The sequence below is a fragment of the Canis lupus genome, chromosome 31, assembly GCF_003254725.2.
Source record: "Canis lupus dingo isolate Sandy chromosome 31, ASM325472v2, whole genome shotgun sequence".
NCBI classification, from domain to species: domain Eukaryota; kingdom Metazoa; phylum Chordata; class Mammalia; order Carnivora; family Canidae; genus Canis; species Canis lupus.
In genome coordinates, this window is record NC_064273.1 from 38,824,338 (window position 1) to 38,851,799 (window position 27,462).

Here is a 27,462-nt window from a genome sequence, read left to right on the forward strand (position 1 = left end):
CCTCGACCGTCCTCCCCAGGGCTGGTTTCCTTGGCCAAGGTCCTTCCGAGGGCGGCCTCTGTGGGGCGGGGGCTGTAGAGACCCTCCTGCCATTTGTCGCCCCCAGGCCCGAGGCGGGGACGGTGCTGTGTGCTGGGCAGGGCGTGGCCCTCCTTTAGGGGCCGAAGGGCTCTCCCAGGCTTCGCTGCCACCTGCAGAGGGACTTGGGCTTGCAGGCTGGGGGTGCTGCTTCCCACCAGCCCCCCTCGCCGGCAGAGGGACAGCAGCAGAGCCCTGGCAATGCCGGGCTGCCAGCTGCGGGCCGTGTGTGAGGGCCGTGGGGGTCCCTGCGTTCCCCACCAGGGGTGGGTGTGTGTGAGCCTCACGGGGAGCACGGAGTTGGAGGAGGACCCGGCATCCGGGTGGTTACAGGTCAGACGAGGTGCCGTGTCCCTCTTGTCCCACGGGCGAGGCCAGGGGCCTGGGCCTTGACCTGGGCCCGCTGCACGGCCACCGCGTGCCCCTGGGTCTGACAGCAGCGCCCAAGCCGCCCACCGGGGACCCGCTGGGAGCCCGCTCGTCAGCCCCTCCCCAGCCTTCAGGAGCTGGTCTCTTATCATGGTGCTCGCAGAAGTCCTCCTGGTGCGGGAGGCAATGATCAACCAGTTGCGCCACCGGAAGATGAAACATTGTGTTTTCATTTCGAAAGAGCTGGACACGTGTCCGCGGGGTAGGGACCTGTCCTGGATGTGCTGGCACCTGGGAGCCTGTCCCTGGGCAGCGGGTGCAGGGAGCCCGGGGCCCAGGTCGGCTCCCCGGAGGCTCGGGGACACGTGTTGGGCCGGAGGGGGTGGGAGGAAAAAGGACCCCAGGGCTGCCAGCAGGTCCCGGGGAGGCTGTGGGAGTGGGGGGTGGGGGGGGCCGGAGAGACCGTCAGCCGTTCTCCGGGGCTCAGACGGGGGCTCCTGTCCGGGCGGCGGCCCATTCCTCAGAGAGCCCGTGTTCTCTGCTCCCGTGTGGGTGTTTTGCTCTTTCAAAAACGAAAATAAAAGAGCACATTATTCAGGAATCCAAACCAGACAGGCCGGCAAGACCGAACAAACCCTGGCGGTGGTGGGGGGGCGGGTGGCGGGAGGCGGGGGCGCAGGGCGGGGGTGCCCGGGGCAGCACGGACACCCTGAGCCCGTCTGGTCACTCCGGCCTCCCGGGGGCACCAGGCACCAGGACGCATCCCCACGTGCGTGAAGTGCCGCGGAAGCCGGGCGACCGTGGGGGGTGGGGGCCGGGTCACCGCAGCCCTGCACCCTCCCTTCAGGCCCCTGTGGCCTAATCCGGGGGGGGCTCCTTCTGGCCATAGTGCCCGAGCGCTGAGCCACCTTGGGGCTGGGGGTGGGGGGGCCTCTGCATCTCTAGAAACTCGGGCAGGTTGGGGCTGCTCTTCCCCGTAGACCCTGAGTTTTCAGTCCTGGGGAGACACAGTTTGAGACACTCGTAGGGAGGGACTTGGGGTGTAGCTCCCACCCCCCAAGCGGCGCCCGCAGGAGACCCCCGCTTGGCCACCTGCCTCGGGGCCGGAGCGCAGGGGTGCCCTGGGGCCGCGGAGGCGGGATCCTGCCGTCGGGTGGAGGTCTGCGTGGGCCGTAGGAGCGGCCGGTCTCGGGGCCTCATGACCCAGCCGCTTCGGGGAAGGTAGCGCTGACCCGATGATATTCCCGTTTCCAGGATTTCAAGTGGGTGCCCCTGCTTCACCCCGTCGCGGCTGCTGGGGGCAGGCTCCAGGGGCACGAGGCCGACGGCACCCGTTACACGGGGCGCCCATGGGAGCCCCAGCGTCCAGACCCTGCGGCGAGGGCCCCCGGGTGGGCACTGGGCTGGGGACGGGCCTGTTGTAGCCACAGCCGGACGGGGGTGCAGGGGGGGCAGCTGGTCACGGTGCGGCACTTCCTGAGAGCTGCGGCTGCGCCTGCGTGTGCGGCTGTGTGTTTGCATATGAACGTCGCGTGAGTGTGCATGCTCGAGTGTGCGTGTGGGTGTAAGCTCTGTGCACGCGTGTGAGCGTGTGTGCGTGTACGTGTGCGAGCGTGCACCCCCGGAAGGCATGCGCGTGCACCTGAACGTGCGAGTGACGTGTGTGGGGGAGCTCGCGGGGCCGGGGCCACCCGTGCAGAGCAGCCATCCCGGCCCCCCTGCGCCCAGGGCCCCCTCCACGTGCCAGAGACGAGCAGGCCTTTGGCATTTCTGTCCCGAGATTTTTTTCCAGAGACACTTTTAGGCATAAAATCACATTAGCGCGTCCTCAAGCAAAGAGAGGATCCTCTGAGCGTTTGTGGGAGTTCTGAGCGCTGCGGGGATTAGCGCTGGGCGCGAGGCCGGGACACAGATGTTTGCATATGGGACGCGCCCGTCTGCGGAGGGGACACAGTGTTCCGCTTCCCTGAAACCCGAGTTCTGACCCGGGCGGCCCGGCTCTGCCCTTTGGACGGCAGCTGATTGATCGCATCCGCGCCCCGAGCTGGGGACGGCCGGGGACACGCTGCAGGGCTGTCGGGCCACACGGCTGACCCCGGCGCCCGGGGTGGGTGGGCCGGGGAAGGCGGGGTTTCCAGGGGACGTGGGAGCCACTGTACAACGTGGTGGTAAAAGCAGCATGTGGTTGTGCGCTGGCGTGAGTGTGCGAGGGGCGAGCGCGCCGTGTAAGCGTGTGTGCGGCGCCCTCTGGCCCGCTCCTCTGGGCCCTGCACCCTCAGCCGTGCCTCAGTGGCTCGTTCGTAGGCCGGCTGGCCTCTGTGTCACGCGAGGTTCGTGGGACGAAGGCCGAGGCCTGGGCCCGTGCGTGGATGGGGAGACCCATCCGCCTCTGCCGCCCGGCTGCCCGGGGACCCCCCCCACCCAGTGCCATCCGCGGCGCGTCTACACACGGTCTGCACCTCCAGTGCCCACAGGCCCCACGGCCCCTCCGGCCCCCCGCGTGGCAGTGTTCTGCACCCTGGGCGGCTCAGGTTAGCTAGGACGCCCTCAGGACGGCGGAGCCATGGGGGTGCGTCCAGCACGGGGGTGCCCTGCCTCTGAGCCGTGGCTCGGGGGGTGCACTGCTGCCCTTGGGGGCTGCACCGTCGACGTCTCAGAGGCGACGCTTGCTGCACAAGAACCGCGACGCTGAGCGTCTTTTGAGGGGCAGTTTGGCACCGGTGGGCGGCCCCGGCCTGGCTGCTCTCCGTGGCCGGGTCTCCTGCCCCCCCTCGAGCACAGGCCCCGGGCCCCCAGCTGTCTCCGGGACCCAGCCCCTGGAGGAGCCCCCGCGCCTGCCCTGCCTGGGGACGCAGCCCCGGGGTCAGCAGGGGGAGGTGGGCAGAGCTTGGAAGCCGTCCTGCCGCCCAGGGTGCAGGAGTGCAGGGGTGCAGGGAGAGCCGTCCCGGGATCCTGTCCCCTGGCCCAGGGCGGGAAGGCGGGAAGGCGGAGCCGAGACAGCGTCCGCTGCAAGGAGCCAGCAGGCCGGCGGGGCGGGCGGGGAGGGCGGAGCCGGGCTGGGCCCGCCCCCAGGACGCAGACACCGCCCGCGGCCCCGCGGGGCGCACAGCTCCGATGGCTCGCCACCCCGGCCGCTGCCTGCTGCTGCTGCTGCTGCTCACCTGTTGCCCTGCGGCCGCCCAGGTTGACCTACTGAGCCTGAACTGGCTGTGGTCCACTAGGACCGCCAGGCCCACGGCCGAACCGGTGTCGGAGGCCCCGGGGAGCCCACATGTGCAGCCCAGAGACGAGACCGGCACGCCTGTGACCCCCCAGCCCGGCCCCACGGAGCAGGGCAATGCCCCCGCCAGCCCGGAGCCGCCTCTGCGGGGGCTGGAGACCGACGAGCACGCGGCCTCCGCCGCACCCTCTGCCCCCCCCGCGGGCCCGGACCCGAAGGAGGAGAAGGAGGAGAACATCGCCGGCGTGGGAGCCAAGATCCTGAACGTGGCTCAGGGCATCCGGAGCTTCGTCCAGCTGTGGGACGACACCACGCGCCCGGAGAGCTCCAGCACGGCCGGGACGCCCGCCCCCGTGACCCCCACCAGCCCCCTCGCCCTCCCGGGGCCCTCCCGGCCCCCCCCGGAGAACGGGACGGCTCTCTGGCTGGGCAGCACGGATGCCCCGCGCGTGGAGGCCAGCACCCTGCCGGCGCCCACCCGGCTGCCCCCCTCCCTGGACAGGCCCCGGGCAGCGCTCAGGGAGCCCTCGGGGCCGCCGCCTTCTCCAGGTAGAGCCTCTCTGTCCTCCGCGCCCCGTGGGGCTCCTCCCGGGGGGATCCAGCCGTCCCCGGGGCCGCCCCAGGATCTGGACGGCGAGGGACTCCGGCCCGGCCTGCAGCACCGACTCCCCGGCCTCCGCGGGCGCTCGCCGCATCTGCTTCCCCTGGTGATGGGTGCTCTGGGCGCAGACGCGGCCCCCTCGGCTCTGTCCTCTGACCCCCCCGCCCTGCTGCCTGGAACCCCACTCTCAGCTGTCACCGGGGGCAGGGGCGCTTGGGCTGCTCCCACCGCGGACTCTCTGGGGCCTGGGCCTGCTAATAACTCCGCCCCGCTGACCCCCACCGGCCGCTGCCTGCCCCTGCCGCCCGCCCTGCCGGTGTGCGGCCGCCTGGGCATCGGGCGCGCCTGGCTGCCCAACCACCTGCAGCACGCCAGCCGCGACGAGGTGCGCGCCGCCGCCCGGGCGTGGGGGGGCCTCCTGCGGACGCGCTGCCACCGCTTCCTCGCCCGGTTCGTCTGCCTGCTGCTGGCCCCGCCCTGCCGCTCCGGCCCCCCGCCCGCGCCCCCGCCCTGCCGCCAGTTCTGCGAGGCCCTGGAGGACGCGTGCTGGAGCCACCTGCCCGGGGCCGGGCTGCCCGTGCCCTGCGCCTCGCTCCCCGCCCAGGAGGACGGGCTGTGCGTGTTCATTGGGCCGGGCGCAGGTAACCCGCGGCCCTCGCGTCCTGCCGGGCGCCTGGGAACCGGTGCTGAGCGGGGCCGCGGGGCCGCCCTTGCGGGGTGGGGGGCAGGCTCTGGAGAGGGAGGCCGGGCTGGTGACCCCGCGACGGCCCACCCTCAGGAGCAGCCCCTGCCTGAGCCGGGGGCTCGTTTCGTCCACCCACGGCCCCGAGGTGCCCGTTACACCGCGGTCGGGAGGGGAGCCCGAGGCACGGGGCCGGGAGCGGCCGCCGGTCCAGCCGCCTGGCGAGGTGCAGGCCCGATGCTGGGGGGTTCCTGCTGCCCACAAGGCAGGTGGTCTCGGCCACGCGAGCAGTGAGTTGCAGAGCTCGGCGCCGCCCCAGCCCCCGGGTGTGCGCTCTGGGGCCTCCTGGGCCTCACCCCCAACCTGAGCTGCGCCCCCGGCCCACGTGGTCGGCAGGGCCGTGGCTCAGAGACGCCCCAGCTGCCCCCGCAGCCACGGGAGGGAGGGCCCCGCGGTGAGGCTGCCCCTGCCGCCGTCTCTGGGGTCCCTGGGCTCTGGGGCCGGGCTGGTGGTGCAGGAGCTGCCCCGGACCCCAGGGTGGGGGTGTCGCCCTGCTGGGCCCGTGGTGCGTGCCAGGTGGGTGATGAGGGGACAGGGATGGGTGCGTGGCTGCCGCAGACCGGGAACGGGAGGCTGAGCCCTGTGCCGGCAGGAGCGGCCTCGGGGTCACGTGCACAGGCTGCCCTGGGGTCCGGGTGTGTGCAGGGCGGAGCGGCCGGGGCGCTGGGGCCGCACGCGGGGCTCGGAGCCTCGGTGAGCTGTTCCCAGGGCGCTGGGCCCCGGGCCGCCTGATGCTGGGCGAGTGTGGGCGTCCGGGTTCTGTGCCGTGTCGGCTGAGGGCGCAGGGAGGCCGGCCGGGAGCGCCAGGGGCCACTCGGACTCTGCGCCTCCTCCTCCACGGGGCGGGAGGCCGGGCCTGCCCTCGGGTCTTGTCCGCCCCGGGCCTGGACGCACGTGGGGAGCCCCCGCCAGTCTCCGGGCCGGGGGCTCAGCCGCACCGGGAGCCGGAGCAGGGCGGCGGGGGCGGGGAGAGGCTCCAACCGCAGCTGCCTTCTCGGCCCAGCGGCCTGAAAGGGACTTTTCAGTGGACATCTGCATCTGCTGGCGGGGCCAGGCTCAGGGAGGCCGCGTTCCCGGCAGAGCCCTGGGGGACGCCGTGCTAACTGCCCAGCCCCTCAGGCCGGAGGCGGGGGTCAGGCCTTCATCACCCAGGATCCGTGCTGGGCGGGGCCTGGCGGCCTTGGTCCAGGGGGAGCCGGGGCCGGGAGCATCGTCCCTCCTCTGGCCTCTGCTGGGCCCCGGGGCCTTTGCATCCCCGCCCGGTGGGGGCAGGTCTGGGGGGCCCTGATCGGGGGTCACCCTGGCCCCTCCCTCATGTTGGTGACGGGCCCCCGGTGGTGAGCGTCAGGGTCCTGGCTGAGGGAGGTCCCTGGGCCGCCTGGGTAGCGAGAGGCCGCGGGGTGGGGGTTGGTGGGGGGCAACGAAGGTTGTCTGGAGGGGACGGAGGCCACAGGGCAAGGGCTGTCCCCGTCCAGGCCCCGGGGCAGAGATGGCTGTGGGGGCAGCGCGGTGTGGGATGGGCCCCAGCCGAGGCCACAGCTCTGTCTGCTTCCCTCCGGTCCCCACAGGGAGAGTGGGTCGGGGAGGGCTGACGACAGCCCTGGAGTGGGGGGGAACGGGGGGGACGGCGCAGCCACGGGTCGGGGCCCAGGGAGGCGAGGGCTGCGTTGGGAGCCCCTGTGCTGTGGCTGCAGCCAGCCGTGGGTCAGTGCACTGTCGGGGACCACGGCCCTCTGTCCGTGTGGGGGCTCGTCCCTCAGGCCCCAGAGCAAAGCAGGTAGGGCCCCTGCGCAGGGGAGGCTCAGGCAGCAGGGGGACTGTCCCCACTGACAGGGGCACCCCGGGCTTTGCTCTGTCTGCAAATTTTGTGACGTCCCCAGGGATAAGGGTGAAGACGGGTCGTGTTCCGAGCCTGGGAGCAGGTGTTACTCCTGCTGCAGGGGAGAAACCGAGGCCTAGTGGGGATGGAGACGGGGTGTGCGCTGCTTGGGTAGCCAGAGGGAGCGGGAGTGGCCCGGGACTGCGCCTCAGTGCCGCACGGACGCCGGAGAAGCAGAGCCCCGGGCCGCGGGGACCCCAGCTGGCCAGTGGGGACGCGTCACGGTGACGGCTCTGAGGACGACGCCCAGCCCAGCCCGTCTGTCAGGGACCCGCCAAGCACGCAGGCTTCCCAGACGCTGGGCTTCGATCCACTGCCTTTAATAGGATGTGAGTTCAGAAGCGGTTAGTGTTGTTTAAATGCTTCAGTCGCCCGCGGTGTCCACGTAACTCTGATGTAAGGAGACGAGGCCGCCTCGTGGACGGGTGCCTATGCCTGACCCCCCTCAACCAGCAAACCTGCAAGTACCATTTGAGGACGTGGTTGAACTTTCCCGGAGGCGCCCCCATGGCTTCGGCTTCCTTGCTGGGGCGTCAGGGGCCCGGAGCCGTGGATGCGACGGCCTGCAGGTCGGGACACGGGTGGCTCTCGGAATGGCGGTTTGCGTCCGCCCCTCAGCATCCAGCTCAGCGTGGTCTTGGCGGTTACTCCGTCCTGCTCTGAGGAAGGCTGACGTGGGACATCGTGGAGACAGGAGCTCATCTTTGGCCTCACTGAGGAGGAGCGAGATGGTGGCTGCGAGTATGTCCTCCCCCGGGGGCCAGCTCCCTGACACTGTCCTTCCCCCTGGTGGAGGAGCTGTCCATCCTGCTGCACGGCCGTAAGCTGTGACCGCTTTCCTTTTCAGTTGAGAAATCAAGTCTTAAGTTATTGTTACTGTTATAGATCATGTGAGAAGGGGGCCCACCCACCTTCATCCGTCCACTCATCCACCTGTCCATCCATCCCTCCCTCCATCCCTCCATCCATCCCTCCATCCATTCACCCATCTTTCCATCCCTCCCTCCAGCCCTCCATCCACAGATCCATCCATCTACCTACCCATCCACCCATCCCTCCATCCATCCGTCCATCCACCTACCTATCCACCCATCCACCCATTCATCCATCCATCCACCCAGCATCCATCTATCCATCATCCACCCATCCACCCATCACTCCATCCATCCATCCACCTGCCCATCCACCCATCCTTCCATCCCTCCATCCCTCCATCTAGCCATCCATCCACAGATCCATCCATCTACCTACCCATCCACCCATCTACCCATCCCTCCATCTACCCATCCACCCACCTTCATCTGTCCACTCATCCACCTGTCCTACCCATCCACCCATCCACCCATCCCTCCATCCACCCCTCCATCCATCCACAGATCCATCCGTCCATCCACCTACCTATCCACCCATCCACCCATTCATCCATCCATCCACCCAGCATCCATCCATCCATCATTCAGCCATCCACCCATCACTCCATCCATCCATCCACCTGCCCATCCACCCATCCTTCCATCCCTCCATCCCTCCATCTAGCCATCCATCCACAGATCCATCCATCTACCTACCCATCCACCCATCCACCCATCCCTCCATCCACCCCTCCATCCATCCACAGATCCATCCGTCCATCCACCTACCTATCCACCCATCCACCCATTCATCCATCCATCCACCCAGCATCCATCTATCCATCATTCAGCCATCCACCCATCACTCCATCCATCTATCCACTGCCCATCCACCCATCCTTCCATCCCTCCATCCATCCACAGATCCATCCATCCACCTACCCATCCCTCCATCTACCTATCCACCCACCCACCCACCCCTCCATCCATCTACAGATCCATCCACCTTCCACCTGCCCATCCATCCCTCCATCCCTCCATCCCTCCACCCACCCATCCATCCACAGATCCATCCATCCATCCACCTACCCATCCCTCCCTCCACCCACCCACCCATCTGTCCATCCATCTGGGTGTTGGATCAGGTTTACCATGTTGGAATGTGATTGTCCCACGTAATATGCAGTTTGCTTCTGTCGTGGAACCTGTGTCTGGAGCGAAGCAGGTGGCGGGGGCAGACGCTCAGCCCTGCGCTGTTGAGCAGTGTTGTGTGTCAGTGATTCCGGTGCAGGATGCTGCCCGTGAGGCTTTCCCTTGCTGGTGTCTGGGCCCAGCGTCTCCCCCACCGCCGTGCTGCTTTCCCTCCAAGTTCTTCTCCTGATTCCTGGTCCTTGGGCACACGGGAGGCCCGCAGCCACTCCCTCCCCTGGGGCCGTGTGCCCGGAGGCTGACAGTGCTGCCTCGTCCACTGCAGGCACCACGGCCAGGGTCCCAGGGGCCCCAACGTGTCTTTGAAGCATGTGAAACCTCTGAGGGCCCCCGCCCCCTTGCACTGCACCCGCGGGCAACCCCCTTGGAAAGACCCGGTTCTGCAGACACGTGGCCTCAGTTCTGAGGAGGAGAGAGCCAGTGCTCGGAGTGAGCCTTCCTGCCCCCGAACCCGCAAACGCCGGCCTGGGGGGGCCACCTGTCCTGCCCCTCTCCTCCCCTAGGACCACGCTGCTCTGTCTTCCTGTTCTCCCCGGGTTACGTCTACCCCAGGACTAGCTCACGGGCACGCTGGCATCGAGACTGGAGCGCACAGGAGAGGGCTGAAGGCGCCTTCCAAGCGCCCCTGGCTGCTGGGATGGGGCGTCTTTCTGTTCCCGCTGTGGGCTTGCACAGATGCGTGTGCCTGAGTTTCCGTGGCTGCTGTGACACGTGACCACGACCCTTGTGGCGGAAGATGACACAAATGCTGTTCTCGAGGTCGGAGTCTCACGGGGCTAAGGTGGAGGTGTGTCTGCAGGGCTGTGCTCCTTCTGGGGGCCGCAGGGAAGAGCGTGTCCGCCTCTGCAGGCTTCTGGGAGCCGCCAGTGTGCCCCCGCCTGGGAGGTGCCCCTGCTCTTAGGGATGCACGCGTTAGGTTTGATGAACCTCCCCATCTGGGGCCATGTCACTCCGCCCCTCTGCAAACCACCACTTGCAGGTTCGGGCACGCGGAACGGACATTAGGGCCCTGAGCTGCCTACCACGGCGTGCACGTGCGTGTGCGTGTGCATGTGCGTGCACGGGCGCCCTTATGGATCTACACCCCGGTCCTTGCTCTGCACGGATGGGCTCACTTTCTGTGTATCTAGAAGTCCCTCTTTACGGCGACGGGTCTCAAACGTCCCGTGGCACTCCGGGAGGTGCTCTCAGGCTTGGGTGCTCTGGTGTGTCCTCCCTCCCCCTCGAGGGTGGACCTTCGGGTGTCCCCCGCCTCCTGTAGCAGAGGATGCTGTACTGGCTCCGCACACCCTCTCTGATCTGTTCGCCTGTCCCCGAGGGCCCTGATTTGGGCTCCTGGTGACGGCGGTGCTTGGCGTGGCCCTGGGCCCCGGGGTCACGACCCTCTGCAGAGGTCATCATGTCCTTGGGCATCTTCTCTCCAGAGCTTCAGAAACCTTTCGCTCGGGCTTGGGTGGCCTGCGTTGAACCTGAAGACGAGCGTGATGGTATCCACACGTCAGCCGCGGGCACCCTCGCCACCGAGGGACCGGGATTTATTTATTTATTTGGGGGGGGGGGCGAGAGGGAGAGGCTCCAGCAGGTGCCCCGAGGTGTTCGTTCCCAGCACATTTGTCGACACAGCTCGGCCGTCTGTTACCTTGTGGTTGTGACCGAGTGTAATAAGCCGCGGGACGGGAGTGCAGCGTCCTTCCAACGCTTATCAGGTTCAGGAAGTCCCTGCTCGTCCGTCTCACTGGGGGTGTTAGTGGGGTGCGTGGGCTGATGCCTGGACCGTCACGTCTCCGTGGATTGTTGAAAAGTGTCACCCACTTGCCCCGCAGGCCCCGCTCTCTCCCCCCACATCCCGCACCCGCGCTGTGTGTGTGACCCCGGTGAACCCGCACCCACACGTCGTCATCACCCGGGGCCCGCGGGGGACGTGAGGTCGGCGGGGGCCAGGGGACGACGCGCCCAGCACTGCGGCCCCTCACAGTCCTCCTCCCCACCCCCCGGGCCCCCAGCCTGCCCCGTCCCCCCGGCTGTGCCTGCCCCAGACCGTCACGCGGTGCGCAGCCCTCCCGCCCTGGCTGCCGTCGCCGGGTCACCCACGTCTTCGTCACCGTCTCCCTGACGGCCTGGGACGCGGAGCAGCCTTCCTGATCTGCCACCTGCGTGTCTCCGTGCAGGTCTCCCGTCCGCTCTTAAACGCGTTGTCAGGTCGTGTTGTTGAGTGTTCAGAGATCTTTACGTATTGTAGGCGCCGTCCTCTATCAGCTGTGTCTTTTGCAAATATTTGCTGCCGGCGGTGCTTGTCCTCTCACCCCCCTGACTTTCGCAGGACAAGGTCCAGCCGGTCAGTTGTTTGTCTCCTGGATTGGACCCGTGGTGCCGGGGCTACAGGGTCATCCTCCCGTCCAGGGTCACCGGGGATTTCTCCTGTGTCGTCTTCTAGAAGTGTCATAGTTTCGCATCCTACACCGCGTCCGTGACCCCTTGTGAGCCAGTCGAGAGGAGCATAAGGTCCGTGTCCACGTTCCCTCTGCGTGTGGACGTCCAGTTGTCCAGCACCGCCTGCGGAGGGCACGGCCTTCGCCCCGTGGGTGGCCTCGCTCCTTTGTCAAGGATCTGTCGGGGGCGTTCGTGTGGCTGTTTCTGGGCTCTCCCTCCTGTTCCGTCCACCTGCTGGCCTGTCCCCCACCCCAGGGCCACACGGTCCTGATCGCAGCCGCCCTATAGCGAGTGCTGGGGCTGCGGAGTGTTGTCCTCCGACTTCGCTCTTTTCCAACACGGTGTTGGCTATTCTGGGTCCTTTAGCTTCTCACAGAGACTTTAGAATCCGTTTGTCACTATCCACAGAAACCTTGGTGGGATTTTGATTGGGGCGGCATTGAGTCTACAGGCCAGGGCGGGGAGACCTGACGTCCTGACAAGCCTGAGTCTTTCTATCCGTGGGCAGGGACTCTCCGTGCATTGATTTAGTTCTTTGATTTATTTTGGCAGAATTTTGCAGTTTTCCTCCCGTGGATGTTGTGCGTATACACGTTATATTTATCCTAGATAAGTTGTCGGCGGGAATGCTAATGGAAATGGTGTGTCTCTGATTCCAAATCCTGCTTGTTCGTTACTGATACGTAGGAAAGGGACTGAATTCCTTATATTGGTCGTGTATCCTACGACCTTGAGTAATCGCTTCCAGGACACTGGTTTTATTTTTCTGTCAGTTCTTTTGGATTTTCTGCGTAGACGATCACGTCCTCTACGGACAGACAGTGGTTCCTTTTCCTTCCCAATCTGTGTACTTCTATTTCCTGTTCTTGCCTTATTGCTTTAGCCAGGATCTCTAGCCCGGTTTTGAAAAGCCACGGTGAGAGAGACGTCCTTACCTTGTCCCCGATTTCGGTGAGAAAGCTTCAGGTTTCTCACCATCAAGTGGGTTATAAGCCGTAGGGATGTTTTGTAGGAATTCTTCATCCAATGGAGGAAATTCTGTTTTATTCCTGATTTACTGAGAGCTTTCACCATGAGTGAGTGTTGGATTCGGTCAAATGCTTTTTCTTCATCCGTGGACATGATTTTGTGATTCTTTTTAGTCACTGTGTTGAGGAGGTGGATTCCCTTAGTTGGGTTTTGAAGGCTGAACCAGCCTGACGTACCAGGATAAGTCCCACCTGGTCACGGCTGGCCTGTCCGCAAGGGAGGTTGTCCCCAACTGGGCAAGTCCCCCAATTCCTTAACCCGAGTGAGCGTCGGCCAACAGGAGGGGGCCCCACTTGCCAAAAGATATCACCCACTGTGTTCCCACGAAGGTGTTCTTCCAGACTCTCAGAGCGTGGCACGGGCATTTGCTTTTTTGGAGAGATCTTGGTTTCCTGCCCACGACAGCTGGTCCAGGGCCTTCAGAGCAGCAGCTGCCACGAGCTCTGCAGGGAGGTGACCACACCGTGTCCTCCACTCACAGTGCCTGCAACTGGACAACGGACCCATGATTTTCGGGCCGTGGCATTTGGAGACTTACTCCCCGTGGGAACCATGAGGACTTTCGTGGAGGAAGAGGAGCTGCCCGAGGCTCGCCAGGGACCCGGGCCTGCCCTTGTAGCGTGCCGTTGCCCTGCAGCCCAGGACATCCACGGCTGCTGCATCTTGCATTGTACAGCAGTCTGGAGAACTCGTAGCTGCCTGGGAGGAAGGGCGGTGGTGGGCGTGCCCATGTTTAACTCTGGGCACAGCTGAGTCAGGACGGCAGCGCCATGACATGCAGGCTGGGCAGAGTCCTGTTCCTGAGTCTCAGAACGTCTCCCCGAGTGCACCCTCAGCCCCGGGAACTTGTGATGTGAAGAGGGCGTCACAGCAGCTGCCATCTGGGTGCACAGCAGGGAGGGTCTGACTTTGAGCATCAAGCAGGGGCTGTCTTCCCGCGGCCTGGGGTCTTCCCGCGAGGCACCCCCTGCTCCCTAGGCCTGAGGCCAGGCCGCTGCCCAAGCAAGGCTGTGCCTACACTGACTTGGCATGAGGGTCTTGCCTGCAGGCGAGGGGGGCCCTGGCTGGTGGTGCTGGTGGGAAGTCAGGGCCCTGCAGAGGGGAGACGGGACGCCCAGCACCGCCCCGGGCGCACCAGCCCTGGGAGGGACCCAAAGGGCATGTGCTCCTGCCCTCCGTGGCTCCGGGCTCTCCTCTGTGTTCATTGTTCTGTCTCCAAGAGCTCTTTGAAAGATGGAGCTTGCCTTAGGAAGTTGGGGTTTGGCATTTCTCCCCGCTGCTCTGACCGGGTCAGCCGGGCCCCACCGCTCAGGGCCAGAGCCCAGGTACCCACCCACTGCCCTCCTCAGGACTCCCGCTCGCCAGCAGCCCCTTCCCCGGAGAGCATCTCCTCCACGTAACTCTCCCCTTGCAGGTGGACCACACCAGGGTCTTCAGAGAAGGGGCTTGGGGTCGGGGCTCTTGGCCGCACTGTGGCCCCGGATTCCCGGCTCCGGCTGTGGGCACGTAGGCAGGAAATCACCAACGGAGAGGCCCTGCCCTCTGTGCCCAGCGCCTGATGCTCCCGGCCCAAGGTCGCAGGCTCTGGTGGCCCCTGCCTGCCCAGGAAGCCTTCTGGTCCCACCTGGAAGGACAAGATACGCGGGAGAAGGCTGGGCACCGTGCTGTGTCCCCAGCCTAGACTCGCGCCACCTCCCTGTGCTGGGGGGTCACCCCGAGAGGGACCTGCTGGGGCTGGGACTCCACGACACGGTGGGCGGGGACACCGCACAAGGCCCCCAACAAAGCTGGGCGCCTGGTGGGCTGTGTTACAAGTGTGCACAGAGGCTCAGACCACGAGCACCGGGCCCTGATCTGCCCCGGGGTTTAGTTGTGTGCAGGCTGGCTCCTCACGGGGATAAGCCTGCGGGGCCGCTGGGCTGTAGGGTTTCCCTCTGTGGCCCTGCAGACGTGTGGCTGAGGCCCACTGAGGCCCGCGGCCAGGTGGGGTGGTCCCGGGGGTGGAGGCTGGGCTGGGGTCCCAGCACACGCGTGGGCCGCCGGCCCTGAGCTCACAGGGCGCCCTGCGCAGCCACGGCCTCTGGCCCCCTGGTTGGGACAGTTCCTGTCGCGTCCCCCGGGGCCTGGGAGCCCATGGAAGGAGGGACGGTGGCCCGTGGCCACGAGTCCTGGCTGCCCGTGGTGCCTGTAGAGGCAGGCCCGGAGCCCCTCGTGCCTCAGTGTCCCCTGGCGCCCTGCCTGCTTGCTCCCGGGCACAGCCTCACCGGGGTCTTTCTCCTCTTTGCAGAGAGCCGGGGCTTGGAGGTGGGGCTCCTGCAGCTGCTGGGAGAGCCCCCGCCCCAGCAGGTCACCCAGGTGGACGACCCCGACGTGGGGCCGGCCTTCGTCTTCGGCCCGGACGCCAACAGCGGCCAGGTGGCCCGGTACCACGTCCCCAGCCCGTTCTTCCGTGACTTCTCGCTGCTCATGCACGTGCGGCCGGCCACCGAGGGCCCGGGGGTGCTGTTTGCCATCACGGACGCGGCCCAGGCGGTGGTCTCCGTGGGCGTGAAGCTGTCGGGCGTGCGTGACGGGCAGCAGCACGTCCAGCTCCTGTACACGGAGCCCGGGGCCGCCCGGACCCGCACGGCCGCCAGCTTCCGCCTGCCCGCCTTCACCGGCCAGTGGACGCGCTTGGCGCTCAGCGTGGACGGCGCGACGGTGGCGCTGTTCGTGGACTGCGAGTTGTTCCAGAGGGTGCCCCTGGAGCGCTCCCCGGGGGGCCTGCAGCTGGAGCCCGGCGCCGGCCTGTTCGTGGCCCAGGCGGGAGGAGCGGACCCCGACAAGTTCCAGGTAAGCGACCGCAGCCACCCCGGGGTGGGGGCCGCCTGGGGGGTGGGGGACGTTCCTGGGGTGAGGGCTGTCCCTGGGGGGTGGGGGCCGCCTGGGGGGTGGGGGATGTTCCTGGGGTGGGGGCTGCCCCAGGGTGGGGGCCACTTGGGGGGGTGGGGGCCGTCCCCAGGAGTGAGGGCCATTCCCGGGGTGGGGGCCACCTGGGGGTTGGGGGCCGTTCCTGGGGTCGGGGGTCATCCCTCGGGGTGGGGGCTGCCTGGGGGGTGGGGGCCTCCCGGGGGGTGGGGGTTGCCCGGGGGGTGGGGGCTCCAGGGATGGGTGCTGTGACCCCCTTGTGCTGCGGAGCCAGGGATGTCCGGGGTCCTCGCAGGTTGGGCTCTTCCCTGCTGTCCGAGCCCCGTGGGGACCTCCCTCCACGAGGGTCTTCCTGGCGGGAAGGCCGCCCACCTGCTGCGCTGGGGGGGGCTCGGGGGGGTCACGTCACCCCTACATCAACCTGCTGCTTGTCCTCATTTTCACCGACCCCTGCAGCCGCCGCGCAGTCGGCTGGGGAGCAGCGAGGCCATCGCCCCAGGCCTGCACCCGGCCCTCAGGGACACCCCGTCCCCCAGGCCCAGGCCCGGCCTCGTTCTCTGCGGGACGCAGATCCCGGAGCCCGGGTGGGGTCTCTCCCGGGGCCGCGGCCTCCCACGCTCGCTCGCGGGCACGGTTCGTGGGTCCCCACCCGCCCCTGCACCGGCCCTGCCGCGTGGTCCAGACGGGGTCCCTGTGCAGGCCCGAGGGGGCGGCCCCCGGGGACAAGGTGAATCATCGCCCAGACAAAGGGCGGCCTGAGGAGCGAGGTTCTCAGCCCGGACGGCGACCGCGCGGCCGACCTTCCCCCCGCGGGAACTCCGCGCCTCGGGGTCGGGCCGCCGGGGCCTGGACACCACACTGGGCCCCTTTGTGTTTTCAGGCTGAGCCTCAAGCACGATGAAGTGGGAGGAGGCCTGGGGGGGGCCGGGAGGGCTGGTGTCGTCGCGTCTCCCGGGGCGCCGAGGGGGCCGGGGACGGGGTGGCCCGGGGCGCGGCTGCGGGTCCCCGACACAGGGCGCGGCCGCCAGTCCACAGAGGCCCGCGGCGTCCGGGTGTGTGGACGTGTGTGCCTGGGTTGCTGGCGTAGACACACTTTCATTTTTGCACACAATTTTTGGTTATTCCAATTTTTTCTTTAAAAAAAAAAAGGACACAATTGGTTCTTTTGTGACTGGCCTGTTTCTGCGCTTTGTGGCTTTGCTCTGAGCGGTTCCACGGCTTCTTACCGGCTTGTCCCAAGCTCTTTCTGTAGGAGAGAACCGCTCCTCCGTCCCGTCCGCTGTAAATTTTATCTCCCGTTTGCTTTTTGCCTTTTTATCTTGTCACTTTTTCACGCAAGCCGTTGAGATACGTAACGTGGGAGACGCCCGTGGCGTGTAGCGTGGCGGCCGAGCCTTGGGCGTTGGGAAGACGGGGCCGGAGCGGGGCGTGGGCCCCCCCGTGGGCGCTGGGGGGCGGCTGGAGGCCCAGCGGATGTCGCCCGAGTCGCGTCCTCCCGAGCCCCGTGTCCGGCCCCTGGCGGCCCGACTGGAGGCTTCAGGAATGTTCCGTGTGGGGTTTGGTCCGATTGCAGCTGGCTGAGGGGCCAGGCTTGTGGGACCGGAGACCAGCCGCCCCAGCCCCGGGCTCTCCAGGCCTTCGGGGCGAGGGTCCTGCCGTGACTCATGCGACCGGGCTCCGGGAGGCGCAGCACGCGGGGCGGCCCCTCCGGGTGGGCGTCCCCCCCCGCGCCCCCGCCCGGCGCCCCACGGAGCCTCTGCTGTGTCTGCCCAGGAAAGCGGGGCTTTGCAGGTTTCCTCCTCTCGGGTCCAGCGTGGGGCGGGTGTCCCCCGGGGCCGCGCTCCCGCCCGTTACTGGGGCGCCTGCCGGCTGCCGGCCCGCTGCCTCTGAACGTCCCTACCTACTTCCACGGTGGCACCTCACGCGGGCCGGTCACGTACTGCGCCCGAGGGCCACCGTGCGGCAGGGGGGACCGCCTCGGTGTGCGGCCCCGTGGCCACGCTGTGGACCAAAGCAGCGCCCGGTTCCCCGAAGCCGGGGGTCACCGACCAGCCACGGGCGGGCTGGATGCCCGGGACGGCGTGGGGCAGGCCGGAGCGTGTCGTCAGGGGCCCAGGTTCCCCACGCCCGGCACCCGCCCCCGCCCCCGCCCCCGTCTCTAGGACAAGCGCGCCCGCCCCTTTTCCTTGCGGTAGGAGGGGGGAGACGGAGGCCACAGCGGCAGCGTCTGTGACACAGTAACGTGCCCCGACGCGACCCTGCTGGGAGGAGCCCGGTGCTCTCGTGCCAACAGTCAGGGCCTGACGCAAGCAGGTGGTCAGAAGCCACTGGTGCAAGGAGCGCGGGGACCAAGGGGGGGGTCAGGGACCGCTGCGGCCCGGCTGTGACCGGGGCCAGGCCCCCGGGCGGGGAGGGTCCGGAGGGCGGAGGGCGGAGCAGCCGAGCGAGGCAGGGGTGAGTCAGGCCGGGAGTGCGGGGTGCCCCCCCGTAGGCTCACTCAGCACCCCGAAGCCAGGACACGGCCCTCCCCGGAGAGTCGGGGGCAGCCCACCCCAGGCCGTCGGGGTGACGGTCCCTACGACCCGCGGTGGCAGCCACAGGACACGGCTGCCGCGGCCTTTGTTCGCGAGGCTCAGCGGCGTCTCCGGGTTTCACAACGTCTGCCTCCCGGCCCGTGGGCTGCTGCCAGCAGGGCTGTGGCTTTTGCACAACCGACGTCTTCCCCACTAACGTGTCCTCGGGGAGCGGCGGCCGGCTCCCCTTCTGCGCTGGTCGGTCGGGGCCGGGTCTGCGGGGGGCACGTGTGTCCCCTGCCCCCACCTGCTGGCAGCGCCCGCGCCCCCCTCATCGCTGCCACCCCGGGGAGAGCTCGGCCTTCTGGCACCTAACATCAGCCCTGTGCCGTCCCTGCGCCTCCACACCTGGGCACGCGTGTCAGCGGGGCCACCCCGTCCCTCCTTCGGCAGGGCGGGCGATCCCAGCACCTGCGTCCGAGCCCTGTGCCGCCGCCCCCCGACTTGACCCCTGCTCTGTGAGGCCAGCGTGGCCTGTCTCCTGCGGGCGGCGGGCGGTATCTGCATGTGCCGTGCTCCCACACACAGGCTCACGTGCATACACGTGCTCAGGGCACGCAGGTGCACACACGGGTGCTCACACGTCACCACATGCACGCACACTCCATGCACACAGGTGCGTACCGTTCACATGCACCGATGTGCTCTCTCACACGTGCCCCCACCACATGCACACCTGCCCCATGCACCGAGGGGTGCGGTGGTTCACGTGCACACAGGTGCGCCCACACCTGCCCTCACCACATGCACACACACCTGCACGTTTGTCCACACGCACACGTGTTCACACGTGACCCGTCCACAGAGCTCACACACCTCCCACGCAGCCTGGCCGCCCTCCGTGGTGGTCAGGACATCCCAGAATTAGAAGGAAGGACACTAGTTCCTCACGCATACCCAGCCCCGTCCACAGCCGACTCCCCCGCGGGGCACGGACCGCGTCTCTGGTCCTGGAGCCTGAGCCGGTCCCCTCGCTGCGTCTCCTCTACCTGCAGGGGTCACGGGGGTGAGGACCGCAGGCAGCCCTGAGGGTGGCTCTGCAGGGGGCGGGTCCCAGCGACCACAGTGAGGGGGGCCGGCCTCACTCTGACCTGGCGCTTGTGGGGACGCTGCAGGGTGGCAGGGCCCTGGGGGGCGGCGAGGGCGGCTGCGTGGCAGGCCCCGTGGGCTCTGGGCTGACACAGGCCGCGGCTGGTGTCCTGGAAACGTCGGGGGCTGATCTCCGGCCCCGGCAGACAGTGCTCTCTCTGCGGGGCCGCTGCCCTCCTGTGTGGGGTCAGGCCCCGCACGCCGCCCCCCTGCCCCTGCCCCCTGGGCCCTCCTACCGGCCACTGTCCGTTGGCTTCCCTGGGGTGCCGCGAGGCCTGGACACCACCCGGCCACCCCAAAGAACCTTCCGGAACCCATGACCATCCTGACCCGACTGAGAACCGGTGCAGCTGCCTTCTGGGCCTTGACCGGGGCCTCGGGCCATCCCTGCCTCCGACCTCCTGAAACACCGTGGTTAGGTGGGGACGGCGGTGACGGAGACGGTCCTGCCGTGGCCGCCGTGTTCAGCGCCCTCGGGTCAGCCCAGCTTCGGGAAGATCCCATCTGCGACTCCGCTGGTGACCCGAGCCGCGCCGGCTGCTGTGGCCTCGGCCCCTGTGTGCGTCTGTGCCAAGGGGTCGGTGCCTGTGCCCCGCGGGCTGGAAATGACGCACCGGCATCCGACCGCTTCCCGCCCGTGTCCTCAGCGTGTCCTTCCCCTCGTGCTGGGGCCCCGTGGGGACCGTGGGGCTTCGGGGCCTGGGTCCAGCCCTCTTGGCCTCCCAGGGGCGGGTGTCGGGGCCTGAAGGAGCACATGTGCACGTCCGACACACATGGACACGTGTGCACACACGGGGAGATGGGATGTGGCCCCGCAGGCCTCGCTGTCCAATGCAGGGAGGTGGGGGGGCAGAGGGTCAGAGCCGACCCCCTGGAGGGTCTAACCCTCCTGGGAAGGGATCCAGGGGGCTTCCTGGAGGAGGCAGCCTTGGGAAGCAAGGGGAGCCCTCCTGCAGGGCTCATGGGGACACGCGGGGTGTTGTTGGGTTGTCATCACATGCTCCTCGTTGCTGTGGGGCCGCAGGGTCACGGGGTGCAGGGTCGGCGATGGAGGGAGTCTGGAGGTCGTTGGGAGGAAGAAACAGAAGAACGTAGGGGGGGCATGCGCAGCCCGCAGGCCGGAGGGACAGGAGGCCCCTGGGGTGTGGGGCGGCCCTGAAGGGCATTTCGGGGTCCGTAGCGCCAGCGCAGCATGCAGGGGCCGGGTCCCGCTCTGTCGGCCCCCGGACACCGCACCCCAGGGCCCGCCTGGCCGCGGCCTATCGCGAGGGCGGTGCAGACGCGCAGGCCGATGCACCAAGTGTGGCTTCGGTTTGGGGGAGAAGCGCCAGAGTGAGTCCCTGCGGAGAAGGACGTCAAGTGAGAACAGGAAGCACCGGAACAGGCCTGGGGGTGCGTCACGGGGGAGCTGCCCACATGGTCGCCCACTGGCAGCCCCCTCCGCCGCCCCGGCCCTCCTTGGTGTGGGGAGACGCGTGTCCTGCCGCTCGCCGCGCCGTCCGGGAGCACGGCCTCCCTCCCCGGCCTCGTGTGGGTGCTCGGGAGCCCCGTCCCAGACCTTCTCACTGCGAGCCGGGTGCCGGCCGGTGTGCACCCCCCATCCCGGAGCCCACGGTGACCCCCTGTCCCTCTGCCTCAGGGGATGATCGCTGGAGCTGAGGGTGCGCGGGGACCCGCACGTGAGCCCCCTGCACTGCCTGGAGGAGGACGACGACGACAGCGGCGGGGTGAGTGGGGCCGCGGCCGGAGGGTGGAGGCGCAGGGCGGGGGCAGCCGGGAACCCCACGGGGGACTCGAGGGCTCGTGTGGGTGCCACGAGCCGGGGCCGCCCTCATCAACGGCAACGTCAGGAGGAGCCGCCGGGCCTCCAGCCCTCCCCTGGGAGCTCCCGCGGATCCGGGCGGGAGCTCCAACAACCGGGAAGAGCCGGGGCCCCGCGGTCGCTCGTGGCCAGAGCGCGCGGCGTGTGTGCATGTGCACATGCCTCGGGTCTAAACAAGAAAATCCAGGTCTCGGGTGCGGGGGACGGAGGGCAGGGAGCCGGTGTCCTGGGGGATCCGGAGCTCAGAGTGCCCCCTGCGACCCCGGGTGCACAGTGAGGCGCCAGCCACGAGCAGGGGGGACATGACCGGTCACGGTCCCCGCGGCCGCCGCCCACCCTGTTCAGCGCCACCGGCCCGTCCACCTGCGCAGCCTCGTGTCGTGGAGCCCCCCGTGCTGGGCTTCCGTCCCCTGGCCACACGGCGTCCCGGGAGCAGGGGGACGAGTCGAAAGAGGCGTGTGTGGCCCCGCGGGGACAGGGGGAGCTCACCGGTGCCCTGCTCCTCCCCTACCGCCCTCAGGTGTCTGGAGACTTCGGGAGCGGGCTGGAGGACTACCGGGAGCCGTCGGTGAGTGCCGGGGGCCGCCTTCCTGGGGTCCTGCCAGTGTGGCCGGTGAGCACACGTGGGACACGCTCCAGCCGGACCCGGGACGCTGGGATCAGGTGGCCCGTCCGGGAGATGCGCCTCCGTAGCTCTGTCCCGAGGGATTTAGTTCGGTTTCTGATCCTAACACCCGCCCCCCGCCCGGGTCCCTGGGTGACCTTGGTGGCCCGTTCCCACCCGGCCGGTGGGTCTGTAACTCCCATGGAAGGGAAAGCAGGCAGGGGTCACGGCGAGGAAGGTTCTGGAGGCCGGGCCAGAGCTCGCCCGGCTCCCCCCACCCAACACGGCACGCGGGAGGGAAGAGGCCGCTTTTGCCCCACGTGCAGGGACGGGTGGCCCCCGCCCCCTCCCTCCCGGGGCGCTGGGACCCCTGGCCCTGCGGTGGCCGGAGCGGTGCTGGGAGGGCGCCCAGTGGGCCCGGGTGCCCGTGACGGCCCTGCCCGCGTCCGGCGGCCTGTGGCAGGATGTGGGCCCTTCCCCCACCGAGCTCCTGTCCCTGCTGCAAACCAGAGCTGGGCACGTGGCCCCACGGGAAGGGCGCCCGGGCTGTGCCAGGGCCGCGGCGTGACGTGCCCGTGACCACGTGGGGCGGTCGCACATTCCACCCTCTGCCCCCGACCTGCAGCCCTCAGGCCAGGCTGGCCCGCTGCTGGGGGCTTCCCTGCTTCCAGGGGACCGGCCTCAGCCCTCCCGGGGCGCCCCCCACTCTCCGTGGCCGCGCGGGGCCTCCGCTCCCTCGGGGTCGGCGGCTCGCGGATGTTGGGAGGCCAGCGGGGGCCCGGGGGCCAGCTGGGGGGCCTGGCAGCTGGCAGGTCACAGGAGGACGGCCACCGAGTGCCCTGACCTTGTGGGGTCACCGGAGCTCCTGCCCAGGGTGGGGCGGGTGGTGGCAGGAGCCTTTGGGCGCCCGCGTGCCTGGGGCCCCATCCTGGGGCTGCGTGTGCCCCGGGGCCGGCCTTCCCCCTCGGGGGGTGTAGATCCAGCCCCGCCAGGCAGGTCGCTGTCCCCGGGGAGGAGCTGGGGCGCTTGAGGGTCACCGGGCCGTCCTGGGCCCCGAGCCTCCCTGGCCCGCGGGGAGACCTCCAGGCTTGGGGCGCGCGGGGGACCCCGACCCACGGGCTGTTTAGGAGAAGCCAGCGCGGGAGTGCAAACCGCCCCACGGACAGACTGGCACGGCCGCCTGTGCGGAGTAACGGGCTGCTTCTCCCACCCTCACCTTTTGCCAGGGTCTGCTCCCCAAAGCCGAGCTCCCCGAGGCTCCCCCGGTCACTTCTCCGCCCTTGGCTGGAGGCAGGGACGTGGAAGATTCCAGAATGGAAGAAATCGAGGAAGAAGCCACGGCGTCCCCGTTGGGAGGTAAGGCTGTTGGGTGGGTGGTGTGTGGGGCCGGAAGGGCTCCCGTCCATCGGGGACACACGCCCAGCCCAGCCCGGGCAGTGGTCAGCGCCTGCCCGGCCCCACGGCCCCAGGGGACTCGGCCCGGAGCCGCTGCTTGGCCTCGCCCGTTCGTGTCACCAGTGGGGATCGGTGGGGCCGTCGCGAGGGTGCAGGGGGCTCGCCAGGAGGCCCCAGGGCTGGCTTTGCAGGACAGCTGGTTGCACAGGTCAGCCTCTGCCCAGGACGTCCGTGAAGCAGGCCCGTCCCAGGTCGGCCTCTGGGCTTGGGGATGTTCCCTGTGGCCCTGGAGGTTCGGGGCGGGCTGCGGGGCAGGGGCTCAGGTGTGGACCTGCTGGGGACCGGGGTGCAGGGGCTCAGGGGGCTCCGGCTTGGACCTGCTGGGGGCCGGAGTGCAGGGGCTCAGGAGGCTCAGGTGTGGACCTGCTGGGGGCCGGAGTGCAGGGGCTCAGGGGGCTCAGGTGTGGACCTGCTGGGGGCTGGAGTACAGGGGCTCAGGGGGCTCAGGGGGCTCAGGTGTGGACCTGCTGGGGGCTGGGGTGCAGGGGCTCAGGGGGCTCCGGCTTGGACCTGCTGGGGGCCGGAGTGCAGGGGCTCAGGGGGCTCAGGTGTGGACCTGCTGGGGGCCGGGGTGCAGGGGCTCAGGGGGCTCAGGTGTGGACCTGCTGGGGGCCGGAGTGCAGGGGCTCAGGGGGCTCAGGTGTGGACCTGCTGGGGGCCGGGGTGCAGGGGCTCAGGGGGTTCAGGTGTGGACCTGCTGGGGGCCGGGGTGCAGGGGCTCAGGGGGCTCGGGCGTGGACCTGCTGGGGGCCGGGGTGCAGGGGCTCAGGGGGCTCGGGCGTGGACCTGCTGGGGGCCGGGGTGCAGGGGCTCAGGGGACTCGGGCGTGGACCTGCTGGAGGCTGGGGGCCGGGGTGCGTGTCAGTCACCGTAGATTACAACCCAACACGTCCTGAGTGTGAGCATCTGGTGTCAGGAAATGTCCTCGCTCCTCGGGGCCGTGTGCCTCCTGGCGGAGGGGTGGTGATAAATGTGGCGAGCTCCGGTGCCCAGTGAGAGGAGGAGTGACGTGGGCGTGGGTGTGGGTGTGTGTGTGTCGGGGCCACGGCTGGGCTCCGGGCAGCCTGGGGTCGGGGCAGGAGCAGGGGAGCCTGGCCGTGCTCCGGGGACCGACGGCCGCCTCTGCCTCCCCAGCTCGGACCCTCCCCGGCTCGGCTACAGTCGCCGCAGAGAGCGCCCAACGCCTTGGGGGCAGCCTGCAGGAGGTGAGCCCCCTCCCCGGACCCCTCCCCAGACCCCTCCCTGGACCCCAGGGTGGTCGGTGCTTCAGTCCCCTCACCCGAGCTCCGGGAGCCCGTGGCCGGCGCTGTGTGCCCTGTGCCGGCGCGTCCCCTGCGGGCCCCTGGGATACCAGGCCCAGCCGGGGCCTCGGGAGGGTGCAGCCGCCGGCCCCAGCCTGTGCCCTCGCCTCCTCGTCCCCAGGCTCCTACAGGCCCTGCGGCGCACAACCCTGAAGCATGGCCGGGACCTGGGCCACAGGGCCCCCCGGGCCCCCCAGGGCCGCCGGGGAAGGATGGCACCCCTGGAAGGGACGGTGAGCCGGTGAGCACCTTCCGTGGGCCGGGCGGGCACCGGCGGGGGCATGTGCCAGGGCAGCAGGTCCCGGGACGGAGACCCCGGGGCGGCCCTGACCCCGAGGCTGCTTCCTCGCCGCTCCGGGAGGGGAGGGCGGCCAGGGGGGCTGGCAGGGGGCCGCTGCGCTAGGGGGACGCTGTCCCTCCCCGGGTCATCCGTGGGGCTTGGGGCTCAGGTGCGGGTCTCTGTTCAGACCGGGCGGGCGCGGGGCGTCGGTCTGTCGCTGACGGTTCTCTTGCACGTTCCAGGGGGATCCCGGTGAGGACGGGAGGCCGGTGAGTTTGCTTCAGAGCCAGGTGTTCCTGTCTCGTGTGTGTGAGACCCTCAGGGCCCTTCCCCGTGACCCCCCGTCAGCGCCACGCAGCACACAGATTCTTAAATGAACCGTTTTGAAAATGCAACTTAACGTCCGCTGAGAAAATACAAGTGTATTGATAGAAAAACACAGCTGTGCCGAGGTACCGGCAGTTAGGCTCCTTGCAGGACGGAAGGGGAGAGAGAAAAGGTGCAGCTTCCAGGCTCCTAGAGGAGCAAACACGTGAGGGGTGGGTTGGGGGCCGCGGGGCCGAGGGGCGAGGGGCGAGGGGCGGCGCAGACCCGCCCGCAGTCCCCGCAGAGGAGAGCGTCTGGGTGGAAAGCACCGCGTCCGGGTTGTTAGGAATCCACAGATGCTGATAACGTGCCGCGGGAAGGTTGCCCGCGAAGATGGGGGATCCCGCAGGCGGCGCGCAGTAGGGAGCCTGGGAGGGGCGGCCCCGGTGCCCCCGACACCGCTCGTCCGCGTCTGGGATGCTGCGGAGGACAGGAGGGATATTTCCTACTGAGGCCAGGCCGTCCCTGAGTCCCCGGTGCTGCGGTCGCCTGCGGGGTCCTGGGGGCTGAGGACACCAGCCAGTGCTCAGCCCGGGCGGCCTGGACCCCGCAGGACGTGGGGACGGGGACAGCTCGCTCCGCTCGAACGAGCCAGAGTCTCGAGTGTGCCCGGCGCCCGTGGACACGCAAACACACGCCACCTCCGCCCCACCAGGGGCAGCCGCTCTGTCCACAGTGCCTCCCCTCACGCACCCATGCACATGCAGGTGCAGACGTGTAGGTATACACACATACACGCAGGTGCACACACTCGGGTGCACACACAGGTACACGTGCAGGTGCGCACACATGCAGGGGCACACACACTCAGGTGCATACACAGGAGCACACACAAGCAGGCGCACACACTCAGGTGCATACACAGGTGCACACACATTCACACGCAGGTGCACACACAGGTATATACATATACACAGGCAGATGCCCAGGTGCACACACAGGTACACACAGAAGCAGGTGCACACACACAGGTATACACATACACGCAGGTGCACACACCCGGGTATACACACGCAGGTACACACACAAGCTGATGCACACAACAGGTGCACACAAGAGCTGCATACATGGAGGTGCACACACAGGTCCACGCACATGCACACGCAGGTGCACACAGGTACACAAGTAGGTGCACACACGGGTGCACATAAGCAGGTGTAGCACACACATGCAGGTGTACACACACAGGTGCACACACCCAGGTATACACGCAGGTGCACACACCCAGGTATACACGCAGGTGCACACACAAGCTGATGTACACACAGGTGCACACAAGAGCTGCATACACGGAGGTGCACACATGCAGGTGCACACACACTCAGGTGCATACACAGGTGCACACACATGCACACGCAGGTGCACACACAAGCAGGTGCACATACAGGTATATACATATACACATGCAGATGCGTGCACACAGAGGTACACACAGAAGCAGGTGCACACAGGTATACATGCAGGTGCACACACTCAGGGCGACACACACAGGTATACACATACAGGCAGGTGCGTGCATGCAGGTGCAGCACACACATGCAGGTGCACACACCCAGGTATACACACGCAGGTGCACAAACTGATGCATACACAGGTGCACACAAGAGCTGCATACATGGAGGTGCACACACAGGTGCACACAAGAGCTGCATACATGGAGGTGCACACACAGGTGCACACACGCAGGTGTGCACACACACACAGGTGCACACAGGTACACAAGCAGGTGCACACAAGCAGGTGTACACACACAGTTATACACATACACATATATTCACGTATGCACGCATGCAGATTCACACACGGGTGCACACACACATGCACACACAGGTGCACACACTCAGGCATGCACACCAGCGGGAGAGAGCACTGGTGACCCCGAGGATGTCCACGGGGAGGCCACAGCGCAGCGTTTAGGGCGGGTCCGCATGGCGATCCCCAGGCACGTCCACCTCGGGTCCTGCGTGACGTCCTCCGGGGGCTCGGAGGGTCCCGGCCGCGTGTCTTCGGCGGTGCAGGCGGGGTCGGCACGGAGGCGCCTTCTGACGGAGCTGCTGGTCCTTGTCTTCCAGGGTGACCCTGGGCCGCAGGGCTTCCCCGGAACCCCGGGAGACGTGGGCCCCAAGGGCGAGAAGGTGAGAGGCCGGGCGGTCTGGCCAGCGGGCCGTGCGTGTTACGTCCTCAAGCCCTGACCACCGTGGGGCCGCGCCCCCTAATGTAATCGGTGCCTTCTGTCCCCAGGGCGACCCTGGGGTCGGGCCAAGAGGACCCCCAGGACCCCAAGGGCCTCCAGGGCCACCAGGACCCTCCTTCAGACACGACAAGCTGGTGAGTCCCAGCTGCAGCCTCTTCCAGCAGGGGGGCCACCCGCTGTCCCCAGAGGAGGGACCCTCCGCCCCGTCCCCGGCTTGGCTTCCTCATGCCTCCTTCAGCTCTCTCCCGCCTTCCCAAGGGGGTGTCCGGGTCTGGGAGTCATTCCCCGCCGTCCACGCAGCAGGGCGTGGGGTCTGTGGGGGTCCGTGGGGTCCATGCGCGTCCGTGGGGCCTGCCTGACTCTGGCTCCTTCCATTCGGGGGCCGCGTCCGCTCCCCTCTTCGGCCTCTTGCTGGAAACCTCCCGACTGCTGCCCGTGGGCACAGCGCGCCCCATGAGCTCCG

At 68.2% G+C, this 27,462-nt stretch overlaps 2 protein-coding genes across 2 annotated transcripts in view; one reads left to right on the forward strand and one right to left on the reverse strand.

The window, feature by feature from the left end:
- The first annotated feature begins 3,523 nt into the window (after nt 1-3,523).
- Nucleotides 3,524-27,462, forward strand: part of COL18A1 (collagen type XVIII alpha 1 chain) — a 41,273-nt gene continuing 17,334 nt past the window's right edge. The window contains 11 exon segments of the mRNA XM_049104650.1: nt 3,524-4,909; nt 14,696-15,240; nt 20,617-20,628; nt 20,630-20,704; nt 21,320-21,412; nt 22,630-22,759; nt 23,993-24,063; nt 24,281-24,400; nt 24,682-24,708; nt 26,878-26,940; nt 27,047-27,133. Of these exon segments, the coding sequence (XP_048960607.1) occupies nt 3,562-4,909; nt 14,696-15,240; nt 20,617-20,628; nt 20,630-20,704; nt 21,320-21,412; nt 22,630-22,759; nt 23,993-24,063; nt 24,281-24,400; nt 24,682-24,708; nt 26,878-26,940; nt 27,047-27,133 (2,571 nt within the window). The 5' untranslated portion in view covers nt 3,524-3,561.
- Nucleotides 16,433-20,331, reverse strand: LOC125754127 (translation initiation factor IF-2-like). Its single transcript, XM_049104658.1, has 2 exons — nt 18,980-20,331; nt 16,433-18,877 (listed from the first exon to the last, which is right to left on the reverse strand). Exons 1-2 carry the CDS (start codon nt 19,938-19,940, stop codon nt 18,768-18,770), a joined length of 1,071 nt encoding a protein of 356 aa, XP_048960615.1. The 5' UTR covers nt 19,941-20,331; the 3' UTR covers nt 16,433-18,767.

Coding starts and splice junctions, on each gene's coding strand:
- LOC125754127 (XM_049104658.1), bottom strand. CDS start 19,940: ATGAGCCCTGCAGGAGGGCTCCCCTTGCTTCCCAAGGCTGCCTCCTCC. Junction 18,878..18,979: donor AGCGTCCCCACAAGCGCCAG/GTCAGAGTGAGG, acceptor TGACCCCTGCAG/GTAGAGGAGACGCAGCGAGG.